The following is a 21,112-nucleotide window of genomic DNA, read 5'->3' on the forward strand; positions in this document are numbered from 1 at the left end:
TAAAGTTTTGGAGCTCAGTGATAAGGTATATCTCTCAGACACATCTTCCCCTGTACCATTTTGCCCTAAGCTATGTATTTTAGGCATGTATCCAGGACTGTACTTTATCCAGTAGGGAAAGAAAAATGGTTGACCTCTGTTAAACACAGGCCAAACGCTGTATTGCTCTGTGCTGGAAAAGATGTTGGTTGTGCCCCTCTTTTAACCACTGGTTAAATAACTTAACATCGAGTCTGGCTCTTGAGAAACTGACCTATATTGTTAAAAAGAGGGCTTCAGAATTTTATAACATTTGGAAGTTATTTCTGGAACTGTTGAAGAACGGAGATATAGAGGAGGCAGTGGAAGAATAAAATGGGGAGGGTATCTGGTCTGATGTTGGGAGTGGTCGTTGTGGCCTAGCACTCAGTGCACAGTGGCTTGATGGCGGATTGGTAGGGTTTGTTTATTTATGTTATCATTTATTTATTATTATTTTTATTATTTATTTTGTTTGTTATATTTTCATGTCTGTATTTATTTTATTGATTTGTTTATTTGTTTTGACCTTTTTCAGATTGTTTAGGTCTGGCTATTGTTTTCTGTGCTGCCAGTTGTTTGGGATGTTCAAGATGTTATAACGTAAAAACCAATAAAGACATGTTTTTAAAAAAAAGAAAAAAAAAAGAAAGAAAGAGGACTGAACAGAAAATAAGAGTCAAGCTTTTCATAAAACTCTCATTCTCATGTCTGAAACATCTGACGACCTCTTGCATTCGAGTTTTCTTGCAGCAAAGGCCATGTGTCAGTCTGAGTTCTCAACAAGAGGTCATCTCTCGGAGGTTAGAACATGCTACAGTGTGTCCACAGCAGGCATCAAGAAGAATTATGTCGACCTATGAGAGATCGTTCCCTCTTCAGTCTCACTCGTGACTCAAAGTCTCTCAACAAAGATACACTGGAGTCTCAGACTACATTTTTTTTTTAATATCCCATTTTATGTTGTTCTTTCTCCGTTTAGTTATTTAGAGCACACTGAGGACTACAGGACCCATAAGCCTCAGAGGTCAAAGGCTATAATGTAATTGTTGCATTCAAGAAAAAACTGCTTAGTGCTGCATTTTGCTGTTGCTACATTTACTAAAAAAGACAAATAAAACTTCCAAAATCCAAACTGAAACTTCTTTAACTCTATCTAATGTGGCACTTTTAGCTGTTAGTACTGCATTGCAGCCTGGGACTTGTAGTTAGCTTCTCTCCCAAAGCTTTCTTTACAGTCTTGTACCTCTGATTCTGTGAATGAGAGATTTCTATTTTTTTTTTTTTTACTATTCTCATGTCTGTCTGTAATATGAGCTCCAGGTTAGCTTAGCACAAAGTAAAAACAGGGGAAAACATCTAGCCCAGCTCTGTCCAATAGTAACAAAATCTGCCTAAAAGCACGTTCACAAATTAACATGTTGTATCTTGTTTGTTCCGACGATACAAACATCGAGGTGTAAAAACAACACTTTGCCCTTTTACTGGGTAGTAAGCTCGACTATTTCTCACGCTAAGAACATTCTGGAGTTTCCATAGCCAAAAAAAGGCTAACCAGCTACCAGCTGTTGCTTGCTATTTACTGACATAAGAGCTGTGTTGATCTTCAGTTTTCACCAGAAAACAAATAACTGTATTCCAGCAGTGGAAGAATAAAATATATCTAATCTGATGTTAGGAATGGACATTGTGACCTAACACTCAGTGCACAGTAACTTGTTGACAGATTAGTAAGGTTTATTTATTTATGTTATTCATTTATTTATTATTTATTTTTATTTATTTATTTTTGTTGTTTATATTTTCATGTCTGTATTTATTTGATTGTTTATTTGTCTTTGACCTTTTCAGTATTGTTTAGGTCTGTGCTATTGTTTTCTGTGCTGCCAGTTGTTTGGGATGTTCAAGATGTTATAACGTAAAAACCAATAAAGACATGTTTTAAAAAAAAGAAAAAAGAAAGAAAGAGGACTGAACAGAAAATAAGAGTCAAGCTTTTCATAAAACGTCTCATTCTCATGTCTGAAATCATCGCTGACCTCTTGCATTCGAGTTTTCTTGCAGCAAAGGCCATGTGTCAGTCTGAGTTCTCAACAAGAGGTCATCTCTCAGAGGTTAGAACATGCTACAGTGTGTCTACAGCAGGCATCAAGAAGAATTATGTCGACCTATGAAGATCGTTCCCTCTTCAGTCTCACTCGTGACCTCAAAATCTCTCAACAAAGATACACTGGAGTCTCAGACTACATTTTTTTTAAATATCCCATTTTATGTTGTTCTTTCCGTTTAGTTTATTTAGAGTACACTGAGGACTACAGGACCCATAAGCCTCAGAGGTCAAAGGCTATAATGTAATTGTTGCATTCAAGAAAAAACAGCTTGGTGCTGCATTTTGCTGTTGCTACATTTACTAAAAAAGACAAATAAAACTTCAAAATCCAAACTGAAACTTCTTTAACTCTATCTCTAATGTGGCACTTTTAAGCTGTTAGTACTGCATTGCAGCCTGGGACTTGTAGTTAGCTTCTCTCCCAAAGCTTTTGCTTACAGTCTTGTACCTCTGATTTCTGTGAATGAGAGATTTCTATTTTTTTTTGTTATCATTTGTGCTGATGATTCAGCCAGGAGTCTTAGAAGTGGTCCAAGAACGTTTCCAAAGCGTTTCACGGCGTTTGTTAAAGATTTTTTTGGGGGCCTTTTATGCCTTTATTGATAGGACAGCTGAAGATAGACAAGAAGCAGGGAGCAGAGAGAGGGGGAGTGACACGCAGTAAATGGCCGTCCGATGCGGGATTCGAACCAGGGCCAGCTGCAGCGAGGACTATAGCCTCCACACACGGGGCGGCGCCTTAACCCACTACGCTACAGACCGCCCCATCCACACTGACTACTGACTACTGCCCATTGACTACTGTGAGTGACAGATTTCTATTTTTTTTTTGTTATCATTTGTGCTGATGATTCAGCCAGGAGTCTTAGAAGTGGTCCAAGAACGTTTCCAAAACCAGCACTTCAAGTTTGGTGTCTTGTAAATATAGATAGCAGTAGTGCATTCAGACGACGTTAACTTCATCTTTACAGTGGGTTTAATAAAAAGGACTGAGTGTTTTATTTGGTCCATTATTTCATTTAACTTGCTAGAAAAATATAAACTAAAAAGTTTGAAGAAAATACTCTTCCTTGCACTCCTTGACCTGGTAAAGTTTCGTTTTTAGTCCTATGCAGGGCAGTCTAAAGGACCTGCCACACACTGTTAGAATCAGATAAAGTCGAGCGGTAACAAGCACTGTAGTGTCTGTCAGTCCGCACCTCTCGGACTGTCTTCCTCCTCTTGGTCAGGGATGAAGCAGAGGGCTGTCCGACTGCAGTCCAGCTCCAGCTGACCTTGTAGTGGTGGACAGGAACGTCCGGGTCATCGGGCATGCTCCACTGGAGCCTGGCAGACACTGCCCTGCTGGGGCCAAAGCTCATGTTGGCCACTCTCAGCTCAGTGGGAGCTGGAGGACTGGAGGGGTCTGAGGGTGAAGGGGTGTTGTTACAAAGTTAGAATATATAAGATAAATGCTATATGTTAGTAATTCAACAATACCTTACACCTCTAGACATCACATCATTTATTTATCTTTCTAAAACTGGAGGCTACAGTTTGTCCTTTTAACTTTTATGAGAATCGACTGGCGTTTTCTGTTCGTAAACATGAACACAAGTTTTGTTATCACCTAGATGCCTAACCATAACCTAACCTAACTCCAACTACAGCAGGCAGAGCAGTAAACATGTCAGGAAACACACTTCTAAGCTTCTTCAACTTAATGTTTCCATTGTAAATATTGCTGCAGACTGTTGCTGCAGATGATTCAGGGTGATAATACAAAGCTAGACTTGATATATTCTCATGACATGTTGATAACCATTCATTCTAACTGTCTGACTGATTGAAGTCAACAGCAGCTGCTTGTAGTCTGCACTTTATAGTGGGATCAGATGTGGCTGGTAGCCGGACTAATGACAAAATACCATCCGGTCTGTGATTGGTTGTCCTGTTTTCCTTAAATTTGTCGATCACAATTTTGCAGCAGTTATTTTTAAGGATGTCTAAGGAGTCTGACCTCTGTTGGAGTGGATGTGTCTGCTGGGCGTGGTGAAACCTCTGGTCCCGTGGGTGTTGACTGCTGCCACTCTGAACTGGTACCAGCGACCGGGCCGGATGTCAGAGAGCCTCGCTCCCTGCTCTGTGGTCTGTGCAAGGGATGAGGGAGAGTGTCAGCAAGACAAGACGTGAACCCAGAGGGCTGAGGAAAGCATGATGTATGCATCAAATTTTTGAGAGTGTGGATGTAAAGTGTGAGGAGCCACGGCCTGCAGGATAAACAAGCTGAGTCATGTCTAAACTTTCATTTCATTCTTTCAATCCACAACAGGAAAAATATAAAATCTCATCTTTTTGATACAGATAAATTCAAATTTTAGTCATCTTCATTTTCAGACAGTACGTTTCTATCTCCGCTGTCATGACAGCTGAACAAGTCTACATTCAAGACTTTATCGAGGCCTGGTTAAATACATATTTTAACATCTGATAAAACAGACATTAATGCAGGTAAATGATGACACTGCACTTGTACTGCATGCAGAGAATGAGCTCCTAAAATGTGCAGCAGGCACTTACAGAGAGCATTAATGCTTTGATGTTGGATGGAAATCCACTCAGAGACAGCAGAGATTACCTTTACCCTCAATCAAAATACTCATTTACAGCCATTGCTTTATGAGCTAAATGCCATTAAACCTCCTGAGAGCAACAATTAAAAGGCACACAGCTGTTCGCAGCCACTTTTAATACTCGTGCGCCTCAGATTTATATTACACGCCCGCAATGCTGAGTGCTTTGCGGGCGACGCCACCCACCCCAACCACCACTTCTTCAGCCTCCTGCCTTCTGGGAGGAGAATGAGGAGCCTCCGGGCAAGAACCAGCAGACTGAGAGACAGCTTCATGCACCAGGCCATCAGGATGCTGAACTCCCTCCCAGTACTCCCTTCTCCGCCCGCTGCCCCCACAAACTCTGGACACTGCTGACCCCCCCCCCCCCAAAAGGCACCAGCCACTTTACAGACTCAAAAATACTTGAAAGCAATTTGCACTATGTACACCTGTTTACATACCATTCATAGACCGTTTCATACTGAATTCGGTCAATTTACAATTCTACCATACTGCTTTATTTATATTTATACATACGCCATACTATATTTATATTGATAATTCTGCTTATACGGCCATACTATTTATATCTCCAGACTCTTCATTCCCGGATGCTTTAGCTTGTTATATATATATATAATATATATATATATATATAATAATAATATATTATATATATATAATATATATATATATAGATATATATTATATATATATATTATTTTTTTTTATCGTCAATTTTTATTTCATATTTTATTTTATATATATGTTTACATCTTCACTTATATCTTGTATTTTATATTTCATGTTTAGTGCTGTTTGGACAGAGAGAAACGTAATTTCAATTCTCTGTATGTCTTGTACATATTGCAGTATTGACAATAAAGCCAACTTAAACTTGAACTTGAACTTGAACAGAAGTGTTCTGAACCACGCGCAGGGTTTTACAGATACTGTAGGAGAAGTCGTCAAAGATGGGGAGTCATAAATCAGGACTGACACGGCCATTATTTTTAGGAAGTACAGTACATATACCTGTGCAACCAGCTGCCAGGAGGTGGCAGTGTCCTCGCTGGGCTGGATGCCAAAGTTCCATCTCCTTTGCAGGATGTAGACAACAGGCTCGGCTGAGATGTTGAAGCGAGAGGACCAGCGCACCTCCAGCTGACCGGAGGACAGTTCTTCAAAGGCCAGCTCCTTCCTGGGCTTCAGAGGGACACCTGAGAGAGCAGAATGATCCTGTTACCACACCATGGACAGAAGAAAATGAGGGAAGACACAGTAGATCATTCGATCAGAGATGTTTAATAGAACGTAGATATGATCCTGGTGAATCAGCTAACTGTGATTAGAACTAGTCTTCTCCTTCCAGATACAACACTCGACTGTAATTCTCAGTCTGTCCCAGCAGAGAGGACGTGGAGTTCTCGGTGAGGTCACTCATTGTCCCTCGGGGCTGCAGGGATTTACAGCTCCTCTCAGAGCCACCGAGTGAAAAGTGAGGCCCGAACATACTGCCGCAAGCTCAGGATCTGTTTTTTCCTCAGCTCGCTTTGATCCTTCCACCGACAATGGAGGTCTAAGTAGGGCAGGCTCCACCTGACGTAGACTCTCAGCAGCACGGCAGCACACTGTTTGTTAGCGAGAGATTTCCCACCTAGAGTTACCTCATTTATCTGAGCGAGGGCCCGAGGGAGGCTGGGTGACATCTTTTTTTAGGTTGACAAGAAGTTTATGACAGAAAGTATGTCACGGTGATAATAACAATAATAATAATACCATCTCTTCAAATGAATATTTCAAATGTTTCAGCTTCAGTGTGTGAGTTGACAGAAGGTCTGTGTGTACTAATTCTACCAAGTATGAATTATTTCACTTCAGGATTGGACCATAATTAATGTTCTGAGTTTTGTTGAAGATGATTTCAAATAAAGATGAGTCCTTGTTGAGCCGCATTTTGTAATAACGGTGCATGTTGTAATAAACGTCCAAAATGTAATAACTTTTTCATTTCATTTTGTAATAAACTGCCCCAACGCATTTTGTAATAAATTTTGCCGCATTATGTAATAAGTTATTACATTTTGACAAGATTATTACAAAATGCAAAAAAAACTGCAATTTACATAATATTCTCTGTTAATGCAACCTTTGAATAGTGTACTGATAGTAATTGCTAAGTACTGCTACTAGGCTAATACAGTGATACTAATAATAGGCCTAGCTTTTACAAATAAAGATTTAATTTTTGAATTTAAAGTAAAATAAAATACAATTAACAAACAAATAAACTATGCTTTAGAATTGCTATTACATAATGCACCATGTTATTACATTTCCTAGAAAATAAAAAAGTTGCAAGTGCATTGTGTAATAATCTTGTCAAAATGTAATAACTTATTATATAATGCTGCAAAATTTATTACAAAATGCAGCTTTATTACAAAATGAAATGAAAAAGTTATTACATTTTGGACGTTTATTACAAAATGCACCGTTATTACAAAATGCGGCTCAACAGTCCCGAGCTCCAGTCTGAGTCTTCTGGAGCTGCAGTGTGTTTCATTAACAATCACATCTCGCAATATTCACAGCCGTGGTGATATTTTGGATACAAATGTATTTTTGTGTATTGGCATGACGTGATGCTTTACAGTTATACAACAGAGGAGCACAGTCTTTGATTTTTAATGCATTTGATTTGATTTTTAGCACTTTGAGATTTGATTCAAATGTAAAGTGCATTATAAATTAAATGTATTGTTATTATTATTAATGTATAAACAAGCTTTTATTAATTGTTTGGACCAAGAAGCAGCTGGTCTCTGTTCAATCTGCTGTTGACAGCATATTTGAGGGAATGCATATTAATATATCAGGGGGTGTTTTGTATTTCTTTAGATGTATTTTTGCTTTATAGTGACGAGTCCTCCTCAGGTTCATTTGTTTTATCTATTTGCTTTTAAAGGAGATTATTGGTCATCACCCAAACTTGCCCTGACTCCACCTGCTGGAGTCAGTTCCAAACTTCTTCCAAACCTTAACCAATCGGCTATAGAAATAAATAAAGTCTGACTTTGAGTTCCTCTGGATCATTGCCATGCTAAATAAAGGGGTTTGTGTTGGATCCAGTCTTGTGGCTCGGCGTACCCTTGTATAGGTCTTTGGGAGCCTGGCAGGTGTGGCCGCAACCGTTGGAGCAGCATTTCTTCTGAGCGGAGCACTCTCTGTCATGATCACAGCTCTCCACGCAGGCCGCCGCGAAGCCGCTGGCTCTCTCTGGAGGCGGACAGCTGCCCTGCTTCACCGCCAACACAGACTGAAGGAACTCGCAGCTGGTCACGCACTCCCAGTGCTTCCTGGGAAACACCCGCTAGATGGGTTGGAAGGAGAGTTAACTTAGTTTTACCTGGAATTTAATTGTTTAAAGGCTTTATTTTAATGATACAAGTATGCAAAATCTGGTTATCATCTGTAACATTTGATTGATTGTAGTATAATAGATGTATGACAGATATATTGTATATCTGAGCAAACAGCAAGAATTTTACATTTAAACTGGATGATGACACAGATTGACGTGTCAAGCTCAAGAAAAGACATTTTTTTGGTGGTGGGAATATTTAAAAGGTCAAGTTGAGCTCATTCCAGGTTTTCAGACATAAAACAATGTGTGTACGTGAATTTGAAAACATTCAAATGTGAAAAATATTTGAATCTGGTGGAATTTCACAGCCCTTTAACATCAGTGCTACCTGACAAGACAAAGACATGAAATTCATAAATAAAACAGGCTCATGTTTGACTTGTTTGATATCATAAAACGGACCCATGTGCACAGAAAGAGTGTGTGTGTGTGTGTGTGTGTGTGTGTGTGTACCTCACACAGCTCTCTGCAATTGTTTTTCCTCTTCATCTCCCAGGAATCTCTGCAGGGCTCCAGGCACTGTGAAGTAAAAGCAAAGAGTGTGTGAGCAATGACACAGATGAGGTGATCTTTCTAGATTTATTAAGAGATGAATCATTATACATTAATAACATAAAAGAGTGATTTGTATTTCATGAGTTTTCTTATAATATATCTGCTAGACATTCTTCTGGCTCGGTTTAAAACACATGGCTGGACTTTGCGGTGAAATATTTCAATATCTTTTTTTTATATTTAACAAAAAACACCACCTTTTCTGAGCCTTGAGCGAAATCTTTTTATTTGCTTAAAGCTAACAACACGTGGGACACGGGCAGGGCTTTGAGAACACTGAGTTCTTCATTTATGGCTGCTATGGAGGTCAAGAACACACACAGGAATCTGAGCAGCAGAGGAGAAACGACCAGATCGGAAAAACAGTCAGTAGAATAATGGATAATAAATAAATGCTGAACAGAGTTATGGACATCTGTCCATTCCTATTCCTATTAACTGTGGTGATGAGATGGTTGTGTTGATTAATAAACTGATCAATCGATGGTTATGTGTCGATGCGACTGCCTTTGCACAGCTGCTCGCCTTATTGTGCGTATGACAAATAAATTCAGAGAAATATTTGACTCATTCGATCTTCATATTTTTCTGAGAATTCAAATGAAATAATGACAAAACCTAGTTTATTATTGGAACGGAATTTGTAAGAATATTAAAGCAGTTTCAAGGGATGCAAGAGTACGCCTTATTCAATTTAAAATTATGCATCGTTTTTATTGGACTCCCTCCAAATTATTTAGATTAGGATTATTATCCACATCAGAATGCTGGCGATGCAAGTCTGAGGAAGGTACTTTAATTCATGTGTTATGGTTATGTCACAAAGTCCAACACTTTTGGACCAATATTTATGACAACCTTTGTGAGATTACGGAGATGCATATTCCATTTAGCCCTAGATTATTTGTCTTGAGTGATCATACAGTCCTGACAGGACAGGATAAACATATTAAAAGCTTTGTCCAAACCAGTATTATGATCGGTAGACAAATACTTGTCAGGGGATGGAAGACGGAGGGGGTACCCTCTCAGCAGGAGTGGGCTGTGGAGTTGGCACGAGTGGCAGCATTTGAAAAAATGTCATGTAAACAACTGGGTAGACTGGATCTATATGAAGCAAAATGGGGCAAATACTTAATTTATTTAAGAGGCCCCTAAAAGGGTATGGGTAATGTAGTGGAGAGACGCAAGTTTTCAGTTAATTGTGTAAAAAATATATATATGTAGATGTGCTTCTTCTTGTTTTTGTGTGTATTTTATTTTGTGATTGTTACTTATTCTTGTTGTCTGTTAACAGAATATTGCATTAAGGCAGAGCTTGCTTTATCTATTTCTCGTATTGATTTTCCCTCGAATCATTTTCTCTGTCTATCTTTGCTTTGGTTTATCTTGCATCATGTCTTCATCAATGTATTTAGGGTAGCTGTTAAAGTTGTACATGAAGGAGCACAGGGGTAGAGGTTGGTAACCAGAAAAGGATCAGCATGGTTGGTGGTGTGTGTTCGCGGGGGTGGGGGGATTGGTGTTTTTGTATTGTTGAATAATGAAAATGAAAATAAAAACTGTTAATCACAAAACATAGTTTATTGACTTAACTTCAGTTAGATCCAGGGGCGTCACAGCGCTTTAAAAAGTGGGGGTGTTCTAGGGGTGGCACATGAGCGAAATGATCTGCATTGATTATCGGGAAAATTAACCATATATATGTATAACTAGAAATAATTAAAATGCTCTGACCACTCAATCAACTTTGGCAAGTTATGGCTAACAGCTGAAGGCCTGTTGCCAGCCTGGCAACAAAAAGTGGAAGAAACATTTACTTGCTACTTGCTTACTTGCTATCACTGGTGATGGTAGTTTGGATTTCCCTCCTCTCACTACAACTCCACTTACTTGACACTTTGACTTGAAAAATGAGTCGATGGTCTGCTGTCTCTTCCTTTTAGACATGGTCTGATCATCAAACTTAGAAGTAGATGTCTGCAAATTAGCAAACCTTCTGTCAGTTACCATTAACTTGACTCGATGCTAAGTTTGTTTGCCACCTGGCTTGGTTAATATTGACTTAAATGTCACAAAGCAAGACATAGTTTTGTTAGTTACCGACAAAATTCCTCATTACTTACTGGTCAGATGACTGTTTCGTAATAAAGAAATGCAGATAGAGCTCTGAAATTTTTTTTATTTTTTTATTTTTCGCGCGGCAGACCTGGTGGGTTTGGTCAAATGGCTGTGATTGGCTGGATGGCCGGATGGATCTAACTGGACCAATGGGTTTTCATGTAGCCTATGGAGAACTGACGTGCGCTCCGTTTCAGTATGCTGGTGGACCGCGAGGACGGGTAAATAGTTTAAATCTCAGAAAAAGTCTTTTTGTAAAAGTGGGGGTGTCGCATCCCCCCCCATCCCCCACGGGTGCGACGCCCGTGGTTAGATGTGTGTTCAGTGTGTGCTTTCTGTAAATCATCTAAAGACTGTGGCAAAACTGAGGAGAATATTAAAGCCCTATATTTGAAGTTTTGTTTACTTATGTAATCATAGAATATGTCTGTCTTAGCTACAGTGCAGTACTTTTTAATGTACAAGCGTCCCACCTGCATGGTTTCTGTCTAAGACGATCTCTTGAAATATATTTGGATATTGAATCATATTCATATAGGGCTGTAGAGGGTTGAAAGAACTGATCCAACAAACACGACATGCTGCTGTTGTACAGATGTGATGTGATCTGTCCCACGCCTCACTATATAAGCGCACACTAAAGTTCTACGTTCTCAGGCCGTTTCTGGAGCATGCACCAATTAACAGCATCGTCCTCTGTACCATAGAGCTGAATCCTGCACCAGTAAGCAGAGGCAGCCCAGGGGAGTGAGTGTACACTGATTGCAATTTCATGCTGTAGTGAGAAACAGCAGGGAGGGAGAGCGTCGTACAGCAGCATCACAAGGACGCGTCTGAAAGTTCGAGTGTAGACTCTCAACAAACTTGTGTTTACTGAGGTCTGCGGAGGAAACGTCTCAGGAGTTCTCTCATATTTATTGTCTTATAGAGAAGAAAATAGGCTCCTGCTGCCATGGTAACCATCTAAGGGGATGGAAAGTTGTTCAGCAGGTAAGAAAGGAAAAGGATATTCAGATAAAACTGACGGAGATGGAGTCCTGGTCACCTTACATGACACAGGCATCAGAGCCAGAGTGAACTGTCTTCATGTTTTCCCTGAAACAGAGCTGCCTGTGTTGAAATCAGTGCTGACACGTAGTCATCACAGCTTTTTTTTTAAATCCACTATTACAAACTAAAGTTTAGCTTTCATTAGTGCAGGTGCTGACTGACGGACGTGTTTCCCCCTCAGGGCGTACTGTGGTTGTATAAACTCTCTGCAGAGATCGTCGAGTCCTACAAGCCTTCCACGCTTCCCGTACACGCTGAAGTGCAGCCTGGGCTGCCAAAGAACACCAAAGCGAGCGCGTGTCGGAGTCAGACAGCAGCCTCGGTAGCCTGTGGATATTATTCCTGCTGCCTGTGGAGTTTGTCGGGACTTGCTCCTGCACTTTGGCTCATATTTAGACTTTTCATTCCTGTTAGTGTTAATAATTGTTTTGCATACGGATTTAAATACTTCTTTCATCTCCAGGCAATTCTGCCGCTGTCATACTGTAATTCACCATACATAAATAAGACACACAAATATAATACACGTGTAGCATCAACACAGTTATCAGTGTTAAACAAAATACCTGTTATGATATATCTGAATCTTTTCCTGTAAGAGATGATAACACCCAAAATAAATATATTTAGAGGTCTCGACCCAGGTAGGCAACTTTATTTCAATCAGATGTTTCTGTTACCCTGTACGGTGTGTGTGTGTGTGTGTTTATAGTTACTTGGCTGCTTTGTCAGCTGTCATCCTGCTGTGTATCTGTACGTCTGGTTTCATGTTGATGCTGCTGCGGTTGTGTCTGATAACTGCACGCGGTCACACACACACACACATGCGCGATTATCGGGGAGTGTTTTTCAGCTTGTTCACGCTGGTGCCTGCAACTTAATGAAGCACCTGTGATTTATCAGGTGATGTTTCGGTGATAGATGTCTTCTTTTGTGAAAATACTGTGGGGGTCACCCACCTGATCAGCCATAAAAAAAGATTTCTGTTGGAATATGTCTTGTTTGAGCTCAATGAGTGGCACTTTCTAAAAGATCTGACATGGACCGGTCTTCTCTGTGGCAACGAGGTGAACAGGCTCATTTTTAAAGGAATCTTTCTTTAACGGCACACTGAGATTATCTTTTCCATTTGGTTTTTGCATAGTTACACTGTGGTTATATTAAGGTTATGTGGCAAACATCGCAGCAGCTGTGAGAACAACAAAATCGAACTCAACCAGCTAATTATTTCCAATGATATTGTCAATGAAAACATTACATCAGATAACACTAAGCCTACCTTTGCACCGAAGACGGTCTTCTTAATCTGAGGTCTGTTAACAAACCTCCAGGTTAAACCAACTTATTTTAAAGCCAGTGCTTTGACCTCCTGCACGTACTGCAAGCTTTATGTAAACACGAGGGATTATTACAGCGCTTCAGTTTTGACCTCCGAACAGAAAATCAAAGTGGAGTTACATTATCTGGATAAACAGGGCTCTGTCTTTGTGAACTCCAAGACAAGATGATCAAAGTCGAGCACATCGGGGAGTCCTAGGTTCGCCCGGTGCACGGAGATGGGATCAGAAAGAATGGGCGTGTTACACCGTGACAATCATGGCCGATCACATTCACTGCATCATGGCAGTTTGAGAATCCTGTGGAGAGTTTTCCTCAGAGGAAACTTGTTTGGGACTTGCAATGATACTTTGCTTTCAACCCCCATGTTCTGATTAGAATCCACTTGATTCACGGCTCTCCTTTAAATCTCATATCAACTCAATTTCCAAGAAAATATATGTTCTTCTGAAATCTCTTTATCAATCCATTGAATGCTTTTCCCTACAAGTCCGTAAACGAATTATTACACAGCTCATACTCCCAATACTTGACTATGGTGATGTCATCTATCAGAACACCTCAGAAACAAATCTTCGACCTCTCTCTGTCTTATATAATTCTCTGTGTAGATTTGTACTGAGGTGTCCTTATAATACACATCACTGCCAGATGTACCAGTCTTTAAACTGGCTGGCCCCCAAGTCCAGGAGGCATGTTCACTGGTTACTACTCATTTTTAAGTGCAACTACTTCAATTTTCCTTCCTATTTGAAACAATATCTGATTCCACTCAGCTCACAATACAATTTAAGGCATACTGATCAACTTTTCTTTCTTACTCCACGAATTAACAAAGAAATTGGTCGACATGCATTTAAATCTAAAGCCCCAGCAGACTGGAATAATCTCCCTTGCACGATTAGGTCTATAACCTCCTTTCATCACTTTAAATCCTCTCTACTTACTCACTTCCAAACATCCTGTTCTTGTTTTTGATTTTATTTATAGGTGGGCATGCATAAGTGCTCTGTGTGCATGTGTGCATATGTATAAAAATAGCCCTAGTTTTGCTTTTATATTGCTGCAGTTGTGTTTTGTGTCATTCTTATTTTGTCCATGTATATGTATGGAGGAGGGGCCTATTGGAGCATTGTGGTGAATGGGTGTCTGCGTCTTTGTATCGTCTGTAAACATTGTATATCTCTGTTGGCAACAAGGACCCCCTCGAAAATGAGATTATACATCTCAAGGGGTTATCCTTTGATAAATAAAGAATAAATAAATAAAATACATGCATGATTATGTCCTGTCATCATTGTGATCATCATTATTATCATGGGTTTTAATGTCTGACAGTCACATGGTGTAATTCTTTGTTTCAGAGATACAGTGATGCATGGAGGGGAACCAAAGACTAGTGCACGTGCAGTACAGCTCTTACTTCTATGTAATGAAGACCCCCTGAAGCATGTCTGATAGCCCTGTGCCAGGCCTGCCATCTCCCATCTCCCCACCCAGGTCTCCACAGGAGAACTCGCCCACTAATCCAGACTGACGTTCCCACCCTCGTGCCGTTCCCGGCGTCACCTCAGCGTCGGTTAGTTTTCCGCTCCATTTCGAGCTTAAATCAAGCATTCCGTTACTATTACACTAGACCGCAAATAAAGCTGACTGAGGGGGAACTTTGTGATATTGTTGAGAGATCTGAGAAAGCACCTTAGGTGGAGAAGACAACGCAGATATTTTTTGTCTGGGGTTGCAGAATTTAGCACCAAATGGAATTGGTTTGGGATCCAAGCTGTTCTTTCAGGTCACAGGACGTGACTGCGCTTATTTGGCTGCAGTGTAAAGCTGTGTGTGTCTGTGTGTGTGTGTGTGCGTGTTTTGGCACTTTGTGCGCACCACTCCTCCATGACCAACCAGAGATAATGGGGCGAACAACTTCTCTGCTGACCGTGCAAAATGCTGTTCTTTTGGTGTTCATCACTGTTTGATTCGGTGCCCAGACCAACCCCTCAGAGAGCAAACAGGCCCCGTGTTTGTCTCTGGCTTCCTGTTTCAACAACTCGCACTGTCTTTGAAAGTGTTCCAGCCCCTTTAAACATCCACAGACAAGACTTCGGCTTTTCCCAAGGAATGAACTCCAAAGCAAATTATTTCACAAGCACTTTTATTCATTTGACAATGTGAGTCGCGAGGACGGGTGGAGGAAAAGGATGTCTGGCCCTCAGTCAAACATCAGAACAAGGCTGTAGGGAGTATTGAAGTCCACTAATGGCTGCCAAGTGCTACTGAAAGAAGTTCGTTACAACAAGCTCAATGCCAATTGTCTAGGTTGTGAACCAAGACACCAGTGCTTGCACACGATGTCCCTCCATGGCTCCAATGCTACAGTAGTCCCATCTTAAGCTCTTTTTAAAGAGCTGAATTGAACTGGACTGTGTGGGAGTGTGTTGCTAATCAACTCTGGCACTTGCAAATGGCTGTCTGCCTGGAGGAGATAGTGACAGAACGATTAACAAGCACTCATTACCACCAGGGTCCGCGAGGACGACATGGGGGCCAAATGGTCACGAGCCAAAGTGATGGGCTGTCTCGCAGCAGCAAGCTTCCACAAGCTTCTCATCAGGCCTCTCTGAGCTTAAGAGCTGGACGGGGATGTATCAATACTGGGATTGCCACATTAATCAAAGTTTCATGTCTGAAAGAAAGCATCAGGGGTATTTCCAAAGCCGAACCCTGACAGTGACAGCAGCATGTCAAAGGCTGCTGGCCTCCACCCACACCTGCCACAACCACAATATCAGGAGACAGAAGACATTTCTTTTCAAAATAAGAGCTCAGTGAAAGTAAAAAAAAACATTTTGCTGCTCATATCCAAACACACACCTGCTCCGATCAGGTATATTTGGGTACTCCAAGATGACGGCTGTTCATCTGAATGAAAAGTGTTGCACTCGGTTGTGAAAATGGACAATAATAGTGCACTCCTGTTTCACCTCTGCACAGCCGGCCAATCATTGAGTGAGGTGGGTGTGAATGCTGGATCGGTTTGTGAGTTGTTCTGTCTGGTGAGGGGGGTCCAAAACTATCCAAGTAAAAACAAAACTGTTAAGAGTTAAGGCTAAGTTTGTCCCATGCAGAGAGTTTAGGCTAATCCAAACCACAGCATGACCAGCTGTAATCCCGACTAACTACCATCCGAAATACAAAACAAAACACGCAGCCAAACCCAGCCCTGATGTAGTCGAGCTACAGCTTCCGCAAAATAAAAAACCCAGCCTTTGATCAAGGAGCTGCAGACGAGATTAAAGAGCTGCGAGTTCAGTGTGATACTTCAGACGGCACCTGTCATCGCAGAGCAGCTCTGACAGCTTTTTACCACATCTGCATATAAAGTCTGCGCCGGCACATTAATGAAAAGTTAAGAGAACTGCTCTGCGGGGGAATTGCAGGCAGTCTTTAAGAGGAATGCATTGATTGCACATCACGCTGTAAGAGCCTCTCATTTCACAATTAACTACCATTAAACAGGAGTGGAATTTAGAGGGCTCTCCAAAATAAAAGCCCCTAAAGGATAACACTGCGCTCAACGCATGAAACGAGTGCAGATCAAAATCTGAATGTCACTTTGTTGGACTACTTTTTTTTTTCTTTTTCATTTTAAAAAAAGAAACAAAAACTATATAGCATAACATACCATGTGTCCCATCCACTCAAAAAAATGAAATGTTGACTGAATTAAATGCATTTTACGCAATTGTACGTAGTTATTTCAACTCAAAAATGTTATGTAACATCACCATGGTAATATATGTGCCTCAGCACATACATGTTGCATTTAATCTCCACAGGACAAACAGTCATACGCTGTAAATTCTCCTCCATCTGTGTATGTTATCCAACAAGCAGGCACATCACTACACTGATAAAAAGATCAGAGGAGATGGATGTTTAAGGTTACAGCATAATATCATCATAAGATATTACTATATTGCTGATGATGATGGACATTGCACATGATGGAATAAAGCAGCTCTCGGTATCATGAACTAATTCACGCTGCAATGAAAACATTTTCTCCCTGTGATCGTTCATTAAAGCGGCTTGATATTTCACTGTGGAAGCTCTTAATAATGCAGCCGGGGAGACGTCTAATGCTCTAACATGTCATCACAATTACCCGTCAGTGGGATCACATGGTAACCAAAGTGAGAGGCTGCTAAGGCGAGTTAATATCTCCATCGCTCAACAAGAAGACAATATTCCTCGTGGGGGCTGTTAAATATCTAAAAAAAAAAGAAAACTCCAGGGCTAGGCAGTCGCACAGTGCAGATGAAATGAAATGATCTGAGCATAATTTCATGAAAGTAACCCAGGAAAGTTTTATGATACAAACAAAATATCATAGCTTGCCAAGCATGTGCTCCATCTATTACCGCCTGCCTCTCTCATGAGCGTTGATGTATTAGCCGGGAAACTGCCGCGACCTATAGGACATCTGAGAATGAACAGCCAAGTTTGGTGATAAATGGCGGAGCTGAGAAATGCTTAATAACCACTACGGTACAGCAGCATGCATCAGTGCATACATGTTTACACACATACAGAGCGCACTGTCACCAGTCTGCACCGGGAGTGATTTATCGCCACACAAACACGCACACATATAAAGGTACACACATACCTGTGCACACACACACACAGAGGTAGAGTGATTTATTACGGTGGAAAACACCGGCAGTCCCACGTGACCTCCTCCTATCTTTAGACTGATCAGCTGAAGGAAACACTTTCATTCAGATCTGTGCGTGAGAGCGTGTATGAAGTTTACTGTACATTTTAATATCATATCACAATATGACCAGTGTTGGGCACATTACTTTGAAAAAGTAATTAGTTACAGTTACTAGTTACTTACCCAAAAAAGTAACTGAGTTACTACACTATAAAAGTAACTAGCTACCCAGGAAAGTAACTAATGCGTTACTTTTTTAAGTTAAAAAATGCCAAATAATTTGGAGTAATTTGGAGTAAAGCAAACAACAGATACCCATACAGAGGTTTTAATTTATTGCACCTCAACGCAATTACAACTGAACTTCAAGCATTTTCTTTACTTACAAATGTAAGCAGTTAAACAATATGACATGTTTTACACTTGACATGCTGCAAATTAAAACAAACTTTCACAGTTTCAGACAACATATACTTCGCTATAAGGGCTCTAAAGGAGTCCGAGTCAACTGTTGTCAATGGCAGCATGTTTTCAACCACATATCTCCCTATCATTTTATTGAGTTCTTGCTGTGTAGTAAGTTTTGGGGTAGAAGCTGAAGCAGAAAAATCCAGCCTTTGCTGCGTGGCTCCGTCACCGTGGCCTTCCTTGTTAGCTAGCTTGCCTTCATCGTGGGGCATGCCGGTGGCCACTAGCTTAACAGACGCGTGTGCCGTCGAGAGATGCTTCACTAAATTCGAGTTGCTTACATTTGACGTGGACAAGTCTTTGGTCTTAGACACAGTGTGCATGTAACATGTACATTTTTACCTTTTACCTCGACGAGGTTAAAATACTGCCTATACTTCCACCGTGAAAAAACGCTGTCTTAGACTCAGCCTCGGGACTCGCCATCTCATCTGACATGCTGTGTGTTTGTGTGTATACCCGCCCACCGGGTGTTACTGGTTGGCTCAACATGAAATCTCTGCTTTAGCCAATCGTCATTACGTATCCCACGAGTTGAGTGAGGTGCCAGTTTCAAAACGAGTAGGTTGGTTCAGTAACGCGCAGTAACGGCGTGTTGGTACCGGTAACGGCGTTACAACGACAGATGAAGTAACTCGTTAGATTACCCATTACTGAAAAAACTAACGCCTTTATATGAAGCGCACTGCCAAACATGAAAACAGAGGAAATAAACAATATAATAAAAGAGAGCATCACGTCATCAGTTGACGGTTGATCAGTTGTTTTTGACCCCCAAATTTGTTTGATATAGGTCAAATCAGTTTTCTTTAAACTTTATGTAAACTTATCAGTCCTTATTCATATTTTAAAAAGCTACAAATGATATACAACTACAAAAAACCCATGAAGAGCTGCCTGTTAGAATGCACCCTATCTGACTGTTATTTACTGAAGAATTGCTAGTATATAGTTAAATTTCAAGTCGTGTCATCGTGAATCTTCGGTCTGAACCACATCTAGACATCGACTGTAGGCACGAAACAGGAAACAAACTCATCCACCCACCCTGATCTTTCCTCCCTATCATAACTTTACCTGACTTTGTCCTTTTGCTCCACTCTTTCCAGATGAGGCTCATAACTCCTACAGCCACTAGAGAGCACTATACTTTAACACGATCTCGTATTTTGGCTCATTTCCCGAGACTGAAGGTGGAAATGTGGTGCTGTGGCTTCAGAAAGTTTGCAAACCAACTGTTACCTACCTTTGCACACTGTTTATGATTATGACACCAGCCCAGGGATCCATTATTCTGAAGAGGAGAATGAGAAGGGGGACAAAGAGAGAAGCATAAATTAATATGTCGGCCTAACTGAGTTAAGTGCAGACGAATACATTTCAGTGCTCTAATTATGGGTTCAGAATCAGCCAGTGTAATTACAGTTTGTCAAAGGAACACAAAGAGCTAGTTCACACTTTATACAGCACCACTGTTATTTCTCTATATAAGACAAATGAGTGTTTTTCCTCCATGTGGGACTTGCTGTCCTTCACGGCTCTGTGCTGGGAGCCTGAGGCCGTTTGTTTTATTCTCTCAGTGTAACTCCAGAGGCAACCCGCCGTCTAACCAGCACTGATCTCTGTGATGAGGTGTTAAATAAACACACAGTGTGTCGGTGACCTCAACAGTGTAACAGTGTGTATCTTAGTTCGTAGGTCATTCCTCACTAGTACACTGTTTGTGACACAATACAAGCGACCGATCAAATATTAAGATATCAAGATCAAGATATTTTACAGTCTGTGAAACTGTTTGTAGGAACCATAATCAGAAATGAACAGTCAGGTTCAAACAGATTACAGACAGCTCAATAAATAAATAGAGCGTTATTGATGGAGAGCTAAGGGGTCTCCTCAACACTAACTGAGCTGCACAGCCAATCATTATACCATGCTCCAATGGAGCTGCTCAGACAGTATAGTGTCTGAGCAGGCAGCCTCCAGCACTAAATGGATGCTTGGGATTGGGTCTGTGCAAATATTACTTATGTTTCTAGAAAGAGGGGACACGTACAATAAAAGTGGTAACAGTACAGACAAGGATAAAGGCACACACACACAATCTTTCCTGAAAAACAATGTTGAATGCAAAAAAAAATCTCAAACCCCGCCCACTTTCTCACCTCTAGACACCTGGCCAATCAAATTGCTGTATGCATTCCTGCCCCCCTGATTCAGGGAGGGGCTTTTCACTGACACCTGCCATCATCAGCCAATAATAACTGACCGATGAAAAACACAGTATGTGCTCAGGGTTATTGCTTTCGAGTGGCTCGATTGCAAAAACTCGCTGATATGCAACTTTGCGAGCGACACACCAGTCACGATGGTGGCCGACAGAAAAACAGCGATTTATTCGTCTTGTGTCAAGTCTAACTTGAGTGGATCAGAACTGATAATTCATCTGCAAATGCCTCAGTTTAGGTTGAGACTAAACATTTCTCTGGATGGAAGATTTGTAACCATGACAAAGGCCAAAATGTGAGCTCTGGCTTTTAAGCCTAGCAGCTGTTGATCACTTGCAACCGAAGAGTCAGTCAGTCTGAAACATTTGCAGCCACGCTGGATTCAATTTATTCTTCCGTGGCTTATTTAATTTGAATGAAACATGTTGACTTTGAACTCATTTCAGCTATAAATAAAAAAAATCTTCTAATTTAGACACATCA

At 40.7% G+C, this 21,112-nt stretch overlaps 1 protein-coding gene across 2 annotated transcripts in view; it reads right to left on the reverse strand.

Annotated features, from left to right (window-relative positions):
* anos1a (anosmin 1a) overlaps positions 1-21,112 on the reverse strand; it is a 31,591-nt gene that overhangs the window by 8,247 nt on the left and 2,232 nt on the right. For both annotated transcript variants that reach the window (XM_019273141.2, XM_019273140.2), the window contains exons 2-7: positions 19,648-19,695; positions 8,603-8,668; positions 7,873-8,095; positions 5,758-5,942; positions 4,128-4,257; positions 3,328-3,533 (exon numbers count right to left, since the gene is read on the reverse strand). In XM_019273141.2, the coding sequence (XP_019128686.2) occupies positions 3,328-3,533; positions 4,128-4,257; positions 5,758-5,942; positions 7,873-8,095; positions 8,603-8,668; positions 19,648-19,695 (858 nt within the window). The remainder of the gene's footprint in view (positions 1-3,327; positions 3,534-4,127; positions 4,258-5,757; positions 5,943-7,872; positions 8,096-8,602; positions 8,669-19,647; positions 19,696-21,112) is intronic.

The sequence above is a fragment of the Larimichthys crocea genome, chromosome XIX, assembly GCF_000972845.2.
Source record: "Larimichthys crocea isolate SSNF chromosome XIX, L_crocea_2.0, whole genome shotgun sequence".
Taxonomy (NCBI): domain Eukaryota; kingdom Metazoa; phylum Chordata; class Actinopteri; family Sciaenidae; genus Larimichthys; species Larimichthys crocea.